This window comes from Chlamydotis macqueenii, chromosome 5, assembly GCF_036417535.1.
Source record: "Chlamydotis macqueenii isolate bChlMac1 chromosome 5, bChlMac1.mat, whole genome shotgun sequence".
NCBI classification, from domain to species: Eukaryota; Metazoa; Chordata; class Aves; order Otidiformes; family Otididae; genus Chlamydotis; species Chlamydotis macqueenii.
This window is the reverse complement of record NC_141560.1, coordinates 53,317,072-53,330,426: the sequence shown is the minus strand read 5'-3', so window position 1 is coordinate 53,330,426 and position 13,355 is coordinate 53,317,072. Positions and strand designations below refer to the sequence as shown.

At 44.5% G+C, this 13,355-nt stretch overlaps 2 protein-coding genes across 4 annotated transcripts in view; one reads left to right on the top strand and one right to left on the bottom strand.

Annotated features, from left to right (window-relative positions):
* Window positions 1-1,524: 1,524 nt before the first annotated feature.
* Window positions 1,525-6,222, bottom strand: POLR2L (RNA polymerase II, I and III subunit L). The gene is made up of 3 exons (XM_086748160.1): window positions 6,090-6,222; window positions 5,492-5,599; window positions 1,525-1,994 (listed from the first exon to the last, which is right to left on the bottom strand). The coding sequence occupies exons 2-3, from the start codon at window positions 5,584-5,586 to the stop codon at window positions 1,886-1,888; spliced, it is 204 nt and encodes a 67-aa protein (XP_086604286.1). The 5' UTR covers window positions 5,587-5,599; window positions 6,090-6,222; the 3' UTR covers window positions 1,525-1,885.
* A 79-nt stretch (window positions 6,223-6,301) lies between these two features.
* The window catches only part of TSPAN4 (tetraspanin 4), a 455,141-nt gene continuing 448,087 nt past the window's right edge, over window positions 6,302-13,355 (top strand). Inside the window, exon 1 of one of the 3 annotated variants that reach the window (XM_086748154.1) lies at window positions 6,302-6,440. The gene's annotated coding sequence lies outside the window, so the exon portion shown is untranslated. Of the gene's footprint in view, window positions 6,512-7,281; window positions 7,299-13,355 lie in introns of those variants that run through there. The other 2 variants (XM_086748153.1, XM_086748157.1) reach the window with 2 other exon arrangements.

Below are 13,355 nucleotides of genomic sequence, written 5' to 3'. Positions count from 1 at the left end.
TGTAACACTCCGCTATAACATGGAAAAAGTGTCCTACAGGAGTTCAGCTTGGAAAGGTCATCCTGTATTTCATAGTGTCCCTTTCAAAAAATAGCTTGAAAGAGAAGTGAGGGTTTATCTTTTGGGGTTTTTTTTTTTTGAAAGTGCATTTAGCTAGCTAATACAGCAGGCATGCAGAACATAAGATGTCCCATCAGCTATGAAACAAATGCTAGAATTAATTGCTTCTCGTTGCATTAGGCTAAAGTATACGGTTTTAAAATGTCTTCAGTGAAGAGTTGCTGAATATGGGAAACATCTATTATTGCCTTGTACTAAATTGAAAAGCAAGTTCAATTGGAAAGATTGGTGGGGTGATAGCCAAAGGCAAGCTGTCCTGAAGCTTATTTTGTGAGACAATCTAGTTTTAAGGTTTGTGTGTATGAGTTTGACCCAGAAAGCACATTAAATAACTACCATATCTGGAAACCCAGGTTTTGTTCAAACCAACTTCTTTGTAGTTCTTCAACTACGGAAAAGCATCCAGAGAGACACTTCTTACCCAGCAGCCAATATGCGAGTGCCAAAATTTTAACTGTATGAAGGAATAGCAGACTGCACGTCGAGGGATTCTCATCTGTTCCAGCCTGTTTTCTACAAGGCTGCTGTAACAACCATTTGTCCTACATTTGCATATGGGCTAACGCTGCATTTAAACAGAATCCTGAGCATGCACAGATGTAGGAATTGGCCTCCTTCACTTTCAGGTAAGGTGGGTGTGTCTGCCTGTGCCCACACCACCCAGAATGATGCATTTTCTGGATGTCAGAGAACAGCATGAAATACGGCCCAGCTTTCAAGCCGATAGCATGACAGGAAGGCCAGACCTTCTGGCAGGGTCAGGCCCTGTCTCTCAGAATAGGTGACCTTCACAAGCCCTGCACGTGTAGCTGACCTCTCAGTGTTTTGTTCTACCAGGAAAGCACAGACTCTTTTGTTTGGCCAGGCACTGCCACACCATACGCACAGCACAACGTGAAGCCAATGAAATGACTAACAAGTGGAAAGCTTGCATGTGTACCAGCTAGAGAGTGGTGCAGGTGCTTGGCAAGATCAAGACTTTGATCCTGTTCACACCAGCATGCGTAGATTCTCACATCCAGCGCTTTCCATGGGAACACTCATACATTCTTTACCTAAATGAAGGGCACTGCACCATCTGATTCACTGGTTTTTATAATGCAGCAGCCCCACTGTTTTATAAGAATCAGGAGTAGAGACCGCAAGTTGACTTTAACTGCAGTGGAAAGTGCACTCTGCTAGCTCCAAAAGCTTCCAGGCATAATGCCTCATTCTTAACAAAAACACCTACCCCTTTCCTTGTTGCTGGGACCCTGAGCTTCACTCCTTTGTTTCTAACCCCCTTGCCTGCCCAGCACAACACTGAACTGATTACTTCATAGTACTCCTAACCTCAAAGTAACCAGCACAAGCAAACTGAAAGATTCAAGCACACACAACTCTATCCAGAGACTGTAGGAAGGCTACAGGGAAAGACCTTTATTTCAATATTTTTTTACGAAATATAATAATTTTTCTACATGAACAAACACTTATATTTGCTGGCAGAAGCATCTAAAACTTCACAAAACAACTCCAAGCACAGATTCAAAAAGAAACATCTGAACTTTTAATTGAAGCTCCAAATCTTGATTAAGTGGACTTCATCTTTCCTTTGTTTGCTTGAAAGAGGTTCGTGGCTTGGGGCAGTATTTTCTCCAGAAGGTAAGCATCTCTCGGTGGCTGCACTACAGGTGGCTTTCATCCTTTACTGCCTGAAGTCCGGTTTCAAGTTTGGAATTAGAGATAGGTTCCACATGGCTTGCAGCATGGCGCTTTTTTCATCTCATTTCTCCAGAGGTGCATAATTCAAAAGCTTCTCAATCAGATCCACATGGGCTAGGAGCATTCTGCGGCAGCAGTATCTCTTCAAACCAAGGGCATCCAGGGCATCTCTATTAACGAACAACAATAAAAAAAAAAAAAAAAAAGATGGATAAAGTGAGTCAGAACCACTTGTAAGTGTTCCTAAGCAACATACTGATTACTTTGAGCTTAGTCATAGAGGAAAACGTGTTTGCAGTTCAAACTAAGAAATAGAAATTTAGCATGTGCTGTTCATGTTTTCCATTTACTGCTGCTGACAGGGTGCTTGCCTGTTCTCTGGCCTGCATAGACCACACGATCTTCTGCTGAAGATGGCATCCAGCTGAGACGACTACCGATCTTTCAGAGCCAAGTCTGCAGCAGTCCCATAGGAACAGCACCATAACAGACTAACTCTTACGAGTTTCCTCTGCTGAACTACCACAGTCCTGAGGGCATATTTGGTCATGAAACAGCAAGGTCAGGTGAGATGCAAGTATTTTGGTTTTGTAATAAAATTTTAGTCTTCACAGCTGGAAAGAGGCTTGAAATAGGGCACATTTCTAACCTCAGTTATTTAGTTACAGTAACTCACTCTTCCCTTAACAAACACCAGTCTGTAGAAAAGAGGAGCTGATCTGTTTAAAAATCTGATCAATCAAGAGGTGTGAATATATATCAGGAACACATGGGAAGTCATTTCCACTCCTCTTAAAGTCCTGGACAGTCCATAATTACCTGTGCTGGCTACAGCTCCTGCTAGTTGTATGGTAAAAGGCAGCACGAAGGCACTAGACAGTCTCCTGACACAGGAATAAGGAAGAGCATCTCTAAGCATTGTTATCCATGCTATTGTTAGCATCTCTAAGCACTGTTGTAACATGATATTTCTGTATAGCTGAAGATGATACTTGCCTACTTCACGAGATGTGTCATCTAAGCTGTGTTAAAAGGGTGACAGATACATAGAAACTAAAATAACTAAAAATGCAAACTAACCCACACATGGATGGGATGCTAATTCTGAGGAAGGCTAAAATCCTTTCCAGTTCCCATAGAGGTGGCATTCAGTTATACCACCTGTTCCCCACAGATATACAAATAAGGATGTGCAGACTGCTCAACAAGAAGTTTGTGTTTTACAGTCTTTCCACTTAATTCCTTCTGAGTGACTGCTTCAGATTCTTACGGCTGGATAGAGAATGTATGAGTCATCCTAGCCTGAGCCACTGCATGTGCCTTCAATGGGTATCACTACCAGACCTCTTAAAGATAAGTGATGCTATCCAAGCTCTTCAGCACCAACCTGCTAATCATAAAGCCAGTCTGATACTCCTTCAGAACTCGACACTCTGGAAATACGACTGAACTCACGTCTTCAGATCTATATGATGCAGTGCAACGATCCAGCATTTGCTTAAAACAAATGTAACTTCCTGAGACCTGTCATTCTCCTGTGGGAAGAGGCTGATAGATACTTTTCTGAAGTACAAATGACTGAAAGAAAGCCTCTGCATCAGCTGGACCATGGTAAAAGATTCTTTGGCTCCAAGCAGTACAGTCTAACTGCATGGAGTCAAACTCCAGCAGCTTCTCTCATTATGTCAATTAGTCTTTGTACCTATTAACAGTTCTTCAAGGGCTTAAATAGCAGGGCTATTCATTTTAGGACTAGCACTTGCAGAAGTCATTTAAGAGAAGTATATGAACAGTGTATTTTTAAAAATAATAACACATAATATCTAAACTTTCCAACTTTCCAAAACACTTGACAACAAAAGCATCTGATGTCTGTTGATACGTAAGTTTTAAGAGCTGTCTGGAAAGTTCTGAACTTTCAAATGCAGCTATCAGAGATGCAAAATACTAACATTAAGCACAACTTTAGAAGTCATACTATACATTTCAGCTAAAACAACTTCAGTTTTATTTCCCTTTTCCTCTAGCTTCCAAGATCTTGTAGGAAGAGAGCAATTTTAAGGGACAGACAGAAGTTTTTTTTAACCACAAATTGTTTAAGCAAGTTTATTTCTTCCATTTTGTCCATGCATTTCTTAAGCCACCATTAATAGCGATTCTGACACTGCACTGTAAGATTTTAAGTCTTCGATATCTGTAAACTGCTTCTGATCTTACTGCATTAGTTTGTATAGGCATCCCAGAATCACACCAGTGATTGCAGCAATTGTTTTCCAGTGAGTGTTTATTAATAACAACATACATCTTCCTGTCCCATATTAAAGCACAGAAATATTGAAGACAAAAAAAATACTGAAATGTAATACTTGGAAAATAAGTCAGAAATGCTACCAGAATAGCTCTGATAAATTTCAGTATTAGTGAGAACTGATTAGCCTATACTATTTTAATGCTTTTAATGCCATAAATTTGGCAAAAAATTTTGGTAGGAACTTTCCAAATACCTTTAGTTTAGCAACTGCAATACTCCACTCAGCTACATTAGACAGGTTCTGGGATGTAAGTGCATTCTCTAAAGGCCACTCACAGAAGTAATGAGATTTAGGAGAGGAGCTGAATGATTTTCACTGGATGGTTTTCAATGAAACTGATAAATGGGGGGGGGACGACGATGACAGGACCTCTTCCCCCTGCAAACTCCACATGAAGCACTGAGAAGCACAGAGATTAATCACAACTTCCTACCAGTTTAGATGAGGCTAAAGAAGGAAAAAAAAAAACAACAAACCACAAAACTTTCCTTCCTTACTTGTTCTGTGCTCCACTGTTTAACATTTAACAAAATAGTATCCTAAACCACAAGAACATTTTCAGACGTACTTTAGAGAAAAGGCAGTGAAATCTGTGTTGTTAATATACATTATTCTGAGAGTTCATAGACATAAGTTCGTTAAAAAACCTATTAGTAACGCTATTTGCAAAGCAAATACTCTTTTCATTCTACTTAACATTTTCAACATCACTTCAGGAAGTCTCTGAAACCTCCAACTTTTTTTTTTCCCCGCTCCTTTGAATTGCAAAGATTCCGTCACACTTAAACTTTATGACAACGTAAATACTTCTCAAGAGTTACCTTCTCAAACCCTTCTGAAGTAGTTCCACCACAGCTAGACCCTCCTTGAACTATTGAAAGACAATTCTGGCTATGCAAAGCATGCATAGACTTCTTAAAACAGAATTGTTTGGACTATCAGTCAGGTATTTAAAGAAGTTAAACTTTCCCTTCCCGGCAACAAACCGGTACTTTCAAATAAGGTTTGCAATTCATTTTTAACAATGTTACTTACTTCTTACACTTGTAACTTCTTTCTCTCCCCTTTAAAAAAAAAACACACATCGCTCCCAAAATTAACTGTTCTGCTTGTTTCTTTCCTTCCTGTTCCAAACCTAGTTAAATATTTAAGACTGTCTGGGTATGACAGCTACGACTTGGCAACTTCTGTACTACTACCCAGAAAGAGTCAGTACAGAAATGAGTACTTTCTTACCTGTTAAAATTTCTAACCCTTGGTTAAACAGGGAAAAATGAATCTGCACTTATGTATCCTACGCACTGTGCAATCTCATAAAAAATCGGAGTCAGAGAACGCGCAGAAGTAATACCCACCCTTCTGTGTATTCTGCTTGCAGAAGGCCAAGGTAGGCTTCCCACTTGTTTCCAACTATTTTGCCACACGTGAAACATCGGACTGGGATGATCATTTTTGCACAGTACCTGTAACATTAAAAAATACAGTTTCACACCTCCGCAAAAAGACTACATACCACATTCAAATATAAGAAAGGAAGTTCAGAACTTGTACAAGTCTCAAGCGGCAGCTCAACTGACTACGCGACAGTGGAGAAGAGGCCGCGTCACGGCGGTGCCGAATTACAGCGGCGCAAGGCGGCCTAGGTCGCGGTTCCCCACCGGCCGCCGGGCCCGCAGCACCTCCCACGCGAGACAGTTCCGAACAGGCCGGCTCCCGGTGCTCTGCCGGGAGCGAGACCCGGCGCCCGGGCCACCGCCGCCCAACGGCCGGCACAAACAGGCCTAGAGCTGGCGTTAGAGGCGGTCGTAGACCCCGAGGCTGAGGCCTCGATCGCCGCGCTGGGCCTCCTCGGAGGAGACCGGTCCCCCTTCCCCCGCGAACCCAACCCTACGGCGGCGAGGAAGCCCCCGACCCGCCCGCAAGGGGACCACGGCCCCGTGAGAGAACTCCTACCGCAACGATTCCTCCGCGCGCCCGCAGCGGCTGCCAGGGCGCTACCAGTGTGGCGAGGCAGGGGAGGGCGCGGTTGCGACGCCGCCGGGGGGCCGGGCAGGCGCGGCGAGAAGCGATCCTGCGCCCCCCTGTTCCCGCGCAGGGCAGCGGGATGGTATCGGCCGAGCGTACGGCGTCCCGGACGGCTCAAGAGAGTGCGCGCGCGGGGCGGGCTCGGTTGCGCGTTTCGCGTGTGGCGCGCTGAGTGGCAGCTGGGGCGCCGGGAGCGCAGAGCGGCGGCACCGGCACCGGCGGAGCGAACGAGCGGGGACGGCGCCCGCCCCTGCTCCTCCTTCAGCTCCTCGTTCCCGGGTGGGTGGGCACTTGTTGCATTGCGAGAGGGCTCTTGCGGCGACGAGACTTCTCATCCCATCCTGGCTGAGGTACCGGCGCCGTCCCGGCCGGGAAGCGCAACTGGTGGCTGCAGCCCGGCACCCGCCAAGCCCTGGCCGGTGGAGGGGGGCGGCGGGCGCCACGGGGACCCCGGCGGGCAGGGCTGTGGGACGGGGTCGGGGTACCCCGCGGCAGCCCCCCCGCCGGTCCGCTCCCTCTCCCTCACGGGCAGGGGCGGCCGGCCAGGGGAGGGCGTGAGGGGATCCGGATTGGGGGAAGGCGGCGGCGGTTGGGACCCCCCTCAACGGCCGGCTGGCGGCGGTTGGGACCCCCTCGTCGGGGGTCCCTTGCGGCGTCCCTCCTCGCCGTGCCCGCGTCTCTGGGATCGGGGCGCCGCAGCTCCTTTTGGGGTTCTTTCTCCTTTTTATTTTTAGTTTATTTATTTATTTTTCCCCCCCGCTTCCTCAGGCGGGAGAAGGCAGGAGCGGCCGCCGCCCGGGTTTCTAACCCGCTCCGCTTTCCCGCCGCCCGTCCCGAGGGATTATCGTGGTGGTTTTTTTTTTGTTTTTTTTTTTTTCTTTTTGTTTTTTTTTTTTTTTTTTTTTCTTCCCCGTGGCTCTGCGCAGCCCGGGCAGTGTTTATTGCTTTGAAGGCAAACCCGCCCTCGAGTCCCCCGTCGAGTTATGGGCGCGATCGCGGCCGCGGGTTTGCCGAGAGTTTTTAAACTCTGGGGTCAGGTTGGACTCTGTCCCCGTTGACTTCTAACGTCTTGCCGTGACCTGAGCACGGCTAAACCAAAACCGAAGCGGTTCGACAGAGGCAGGCGCTGCCCCTGAGGTACTGCCTCCCGTTCGGAGCCCCCAGGCAGCCTGCGGGAGCGGGAGCGTTCTCCCCGGAGTCTGAGGGAAAAGGGAAGTTCCCCTTGCTCGGGAAGCAGTGGCTGGTTGCAGGCGAGGCCACCGATTTTTATCGAGTGTCCCAAGCCGTGGAGCTTTGGTAGCAGGGGATAATTCATCTTGGAGCTGTTTACTTGTATTTCATTAATCTAAGGATTGGGGAAGCATTAGGCACAGACTGTGTGCGCTTAGCAAAGGGAAGCGTGCTGTGATGGCTACAAACTTTAGGGACAGACCCCGCTGTTCTGGAGGGATGAAGCATTAGTCTGAACGCTGTCAGCCCTTAGTGTTCTCTTGCTGCAGCGTTAGCGTTATGCTAATTGTCCTTGGGCAGAGCAGAAATTCTCCAAAAGTGTTTTATTTTCCTGCTGAAGTATCTGTGAGTTGATACAGTGCGCAGCGCAGAGCCATTACTGTCAGGCATATAAATAATTGTGTCTTAATGCACAGCTTATGTTAATACGTCTTTCGTGACTATTTTTTGAACGACTGGATTATTGACCCTCTGTACAGAAATGCCAGACCTAACTTGAACCGTAAAAGAGCAAATAGTTTTGTTTTAACAAATGTTTGAGGTTGTTTGAAAGCATTTTTACAGTTCTGATTGCTAGTGAAAAGACAGTCCCAGGGACAATTATACGCAGTTGTTAACGGAGTGAATTGACTTGGCATGGAGGGCCAGAGGAACCTCCTGTGATCTCTAGATTATGATCATTATTGTTATTGTAGGCCAGCGGGAGCCAAACTGTGTCTTTTCTTTTTCTCCTTTGATTTCTTTTTTTCTTGGAGTTGAGAATTCGGAGATTTTGTTTTGATGCATTTTCAGCAGCAGGGCTCCAAAGTAATTTTCTTACTGAGCTGTGCAGTGAAAGGCATTTGTGTTTGGAGATGGAAATTTGCAATTGGGAGTGAGAAAGAGGGGCTGTCACAGGGGCTCCGTGGCAGACCCACATCATTATATGTAGGTTAGCGTCTTAAAGCTGACTTGTGGAAATGTGCTTGCTTATTTCTTAAAAACAGAACTGAATTTTAACTTTCAGACGTAGTTCTCATATCTGACTTTGGTTAGCATCTTTTTTTTTCCAAAGAAGAGTTTACTCTGCTTGTTCTCACAGTATTACTTTAACTTTGTTATGTCTTTTCTGGATAACCTGCTTTGGCTGGGTGATGGGCTTAATGAACTAATATGTCTTTTATGGCTCTAGCGTCTTTGATCCTAGAAAGTGTAGGGATTTTTATGATCTGTGACCTGGAGAGATTGCTACATACTGAGAACATTCTCTGCTCAGCTTCATGTATCCTCTGCTTAATCTGACCGTTTGCCAAACCACAGAAGTCTGTTTAAAAGAGTTGGAGGGGATGTGCACACATGTGACTATTAGGCATCAGTCAGCATTTCATGGGCTGTAGCTCCTGCTGATTAGGGTGGCCGTGCCAAGTGAGCCTTCATTTGTGGCATGCCACCTTTCAACTCCTCTTTTTCAGGTGAGCTGGGTACTGCTGACGCTCAGCTGTTGCAGTTTAGTATTTAGTCAAATGTAGTCTCTAACCACTCATCTGAAGAGGGATGAGAACTGGAAGAATTAGATCTCTTTAAGCATCCTTCTGAAGAATAATTGCAAGAATCAGAGACCTTCTCTCCTAGAACTAATCCTAGAACTGCATAGGTCTTTCCTTGCAGTAGGTTCTCATCCCATTTCTGATCTCTGGGCACCTTCAACAAGCAGCAGTCTCCAAACTGCTGATTCTTTGGGCCTCCGGAGGCCTGGTAATCCATTGAAACACTCCTCAGCATTGAGCAGAAGAGCCTTCCCTAGAAATAACTGAGTTGAAATAAGTTTGAGAACTCTGGACTGCTTTTGTGATGTGCTTCTGGAGCAGCTTCTGCCCTGTGAGGCTTTGTTGTGGGGCATTGCAGATAATATATCGGACTTCTTGGTTAATGCAGTATGGGACTTCTTCCTGTGATCTGAACAATGTTTGAAAGCTGACAGTATTCTGTCCCACTGTCACTACTGGGTTGAGGCTTGTTCTTGGCATTTTTTTTTGTGGATTTAGACCTACAAAATGCAGCTGGGCATGGCAGCTCCATGGCGTTGCTAGTGATGAGTACTGAAATCCTAAACTGGTGACTAAGGAGTAAATCCTGGTTCCTGTTCTCCCATCCACAAAATGTAAGGGAAAATATTACTGCTTGTTTAAAAAACAAACCCAAAAAGTCAATTAAGTGACCTGACTGACTGAACTACTCTTAAAATACTTCTGTAGCTTGAGTGGCCATATGACCTCCTGCAGCTCACGTTGGCAGATTGTGTCTTTTGTGACCTTCTCCCTGTAATTAGGGCTGTAGGAAGGAGTTGTGGGATCTGTGCACTCGTACTGGTAGTGTGGGAAACTGGTGGCTGAGAAATTTTTTTTTAAAGTTTTTATTTTTACTTTTGTGGGTTGCAGTAGGTCAAGTTTAGGTGTGCACCCTCATGGGTCTGGAGACTTCACAGCTTTTCCCCTTCTGTGGTTGTTCCCCTTCTGACTTTGTTTCTGCATACATGTAGATAATCACCAGAACTGAAGACTTGAGGCTTCTAAGATGTGATTTGCCAATTAGGTAGCAGGTGTTTTCAAGGGTAGTGAACTGTTATTTAAATTCAGGACTTCTTAGAAGAACTTTTCAGTGAAGGATTGTTTTAGTACTATTGATGATGACTTGCAACCTTCTATAGACCCGTGGATAGCCCTGTTGGCTCTGTTTGGAGTTAAAAGTTCTGTTTCCTGTTGCTTCCTGTGGTCATTCAGAGAAGGAATGTTACCAGTTTTAGCTTTCCTCTGACTAACACCTCAGAATCCTGTACATGATTGCTAAAGTTAGTGGTACCATATTCACTGTTGTACTCCTTGGATCTTAAAAAGCTAGAGAACCCTAAGAGAAAAAGACCTGCATGAATCTTGTGATGAGTGATTAAATAGGACATTAGTCAGGAACTGAAATGTGACATGGAAAACTTAATGAGTAAATATGTAGTAGCAGAGAGCCAGAGCAAGAGGGGAAGATGAGAAAAAAACCAAAACCAACAAAAAACCAAACATGCGAGATGAAGCTTGGCTGCTGTTTTCTCGCGCACATTCTCTGTTCCAGGTCTATTAAATCCTACAAATTTACTGTTGGGCTTTTTCTAGTCCTAGTTAACTACTCAGAAGTGTGTCATTCATCCTGTTCTACAAAAGGGAAAGAAAAGTGGCTCCCCCTGGAGCTAGCTAGTGTGACTTTGGAAGGACTTCCTCCTTTTCCTTTAAAGCTTGTGGGCTCAAGGAGCAAAGACTGAGCTGGAATCTTGATTTGTTTTCCCCTTGATTTTTTGAGTGGGTGGCTTTCTGCCCCATTATGTGCCCTACTCCCCTGCCTGCAATTGGATATAGCTTTATATATGACGGTGGGGAGGTGGAGAAAGCCAAGAAGGAGAGGCAGAGATGATGGAAGGAGGAAAGACTTGTCTGCTGTGCAGAGCTTTGCATTGTTTAGTTGCCCTGCATGCTGTTTTAACAGCTTCTCAGGCCCCTGGATTTAGTGAAACAAATACAGAAGCTGCTAAGCAAGTAGAAATGAAGAGAAATCTCTCTAAGCTGGGGATGTGACTGCAGCTTCGCTGTAATACCAGACAAGCCTGATGCTGCTGATTTCATTAAAAGCAACATTCGGGGCCCCAAAGCAGGGTTTAATACTTGCTATATATTTTTTTGAAATATGCTGACCTTATCTGGTAAGCCTGTAATATTTGTTGCAATGAAGAGCAGCTGCTGCATAAATACATATGTAATATCAGTTGCCAGTTCTGAAAGCTGTGCTGAGACTGTGACTTATCTGACGTGGGGTTGCTATTAAAAGGCAGGTGGCAGGATGTTTATTTTACACCTTGTTAATTGCTTGTTTTTCCTGCTGTAATTGGCTTCCTAATGGGGGCAGAATGCACTTGTTTTTGCACACAAAGCTTCATTAGTGACAACCAATAGAAAGGATTTGGAGGGTGGGACTTATATGAAAAATATATGTACTGAGTAACAGATGTCTCTGCTAAATAGAGAGTATGAGGAAGTCCCATAGATGTATCAAAAAATGCAAATATTTTTTTCCATAAAACAATTTAAGGCGTCCTTGCATTAAATGTAAAGCTCACTGCCGATTACTTGAGAAGGGGGCAGAGACTTTATCTTGCTATTTTTGCAGGGCAGAGACTTTGTTCTGCTTCACTGGACAGGAGTTAGGATGCTGGGATGGTGCTCTGTACTTGGGACTCTGACAGCGTACATGTATTCATAAAGATACCTTTAATGATCTCTGTGGCATTTCTAGAGATTGCTCCTGCTAACGAACTGGATGGTGAGCAGTGGTAGTGTTCATAGCTTTCTAAGATTTATGGAGCCTTCCCTGCTGCTTGCCAATGTTATTGCTGTTTCAGGTGTCCTCCCGTTTGCACTGGGCCCTTGGAGGCAGGGCATTGCTATGGAGAAGCATAGCTGGACCGTCCGTATTTTCAGGGTGATCCTGATTGTGCTTAGAAGTGAGAGCTGGGGTGTTCTGGCTAGGAATGTGTGCTCCACAAAGGCAGCTCTTGTTTTAGTAATTATATTTTTTTTAATGTGGTGTAAGCTTCCTTAGTGTAAGAGACTGGTCTAAGAATTGTCTCTTGCTGGTCATCGTGATGATCATCAGACACCGTTGTGTCTGATGCCATGAACAGAACTCTGTGCTGTACAGGTACAACAGCACATTAAACTGAAGAGGTTGCTGTAGGTGGTAGGTGAGTGTAGTTTTATGTGTGTATGTGTACGTATATATGTACATGTATATAAAATTAATAATGAAAAGGTAAAACAGCACTTCATGGCAATGGCTTATCATCCTTAACTTGCCCTACCTGCCTCCTCTGCTTTTTTTTTTTTTTTTTTTCTTTTAAAGTACTGAGATGGGATTGGTAAAAACACCCTTCTACTCCCTCACTTCTCTGCTTCCTCAGATGTCAGTGTTTAACTAATTTAGGACTGGTTTTATCTCTCATGTTTGTTCTAAGTAAGGTCACTTCAAGGCAAAAGTATAATGTTTGCTAGTCTTGGATTGACATATTTTATAAGAAAAAGCCTTTATTACATGAATATATCACAGCATAATTGACTGTTTCATGTTAGGGGGGGAGAGTAATATCCTGAGGCAGCACTTTAATCAGAAAGATCACAGGAGCTGCCCATCAGCTCTGCTCTTCCATGCAAGTGTCCTCAAATGACAAAATAATCCCTTTTCTTGGGATAATGCTTTTCATTTCTGCAGAATCTTTTCTTCCAGAGTAAAGGATAGACTGTGAAGTTGAGGTGAGGCCAGGACTTGTCAATTATTAATGCTTGAAGGAAGGAGCCCCAAGGTGGTGGTGGTGTATGGTGAAAGCAGTATGTGCATTCCCATTGAGCTTATGAACGTGCTTTTGTCTCTGATGTACTTCCTGTCTTTGGTTGGGAACTTTTTTTTCTCTGGGTGTATAAGCAGGTCCTCTTCCATCAAGATTTATCTCTATTTAAAGAGACGGCAGTAATGCAGTTTGTCCTGGCATCTATGAGTCCCTGGATGCCAATGAAAAGGAATGGGGAGATTTTCTGACTTATTTTTGAAGTCTTGTCTCTGAGGCTCTCATAAGTGATGATGGATGTACTTGGAACAAAGAAGTAAAGAGCAGGCTCTGCTGAAGGCTATCCTGTGGGCCTTTTGGGGATGCTTATGTCTGTATTTAAGCTTGATGCTTGGACTTTTCCTTCCATCTGTCTTCTTGCTGGTCTTGTGTCTTGCAAGCCTTCATGGCAGTGGGAATAAAAGATGATTGTTATAAGTAGGAGCAAAGATCTGTTGTGCTGAGTACCTTGTCTCTGACAGTGGCCAGTAGCGGCTACGTAAGGAAGCGTGTAAGCTTAAAGCAAGTGTGTGGTAGTAATGCAGTGGAACACTTGCATTTTATGTTTC

Coding starts and splice junctions, on each gene's coding strand:
- POLR2L (XM_086748160.1), bottom strand. CDS start 5,586: ATGATCATCCCAGTCCGATGTTTCACGTGTGGCAAAATAGTTGGAAAC. Junction 1,995..5,491: donor CAAGCAGAATACACAGAAGG/GTGGGTATTACT, acceptor GTTCGTTAATAG/AGATGCCCTGGATGCCCTTG.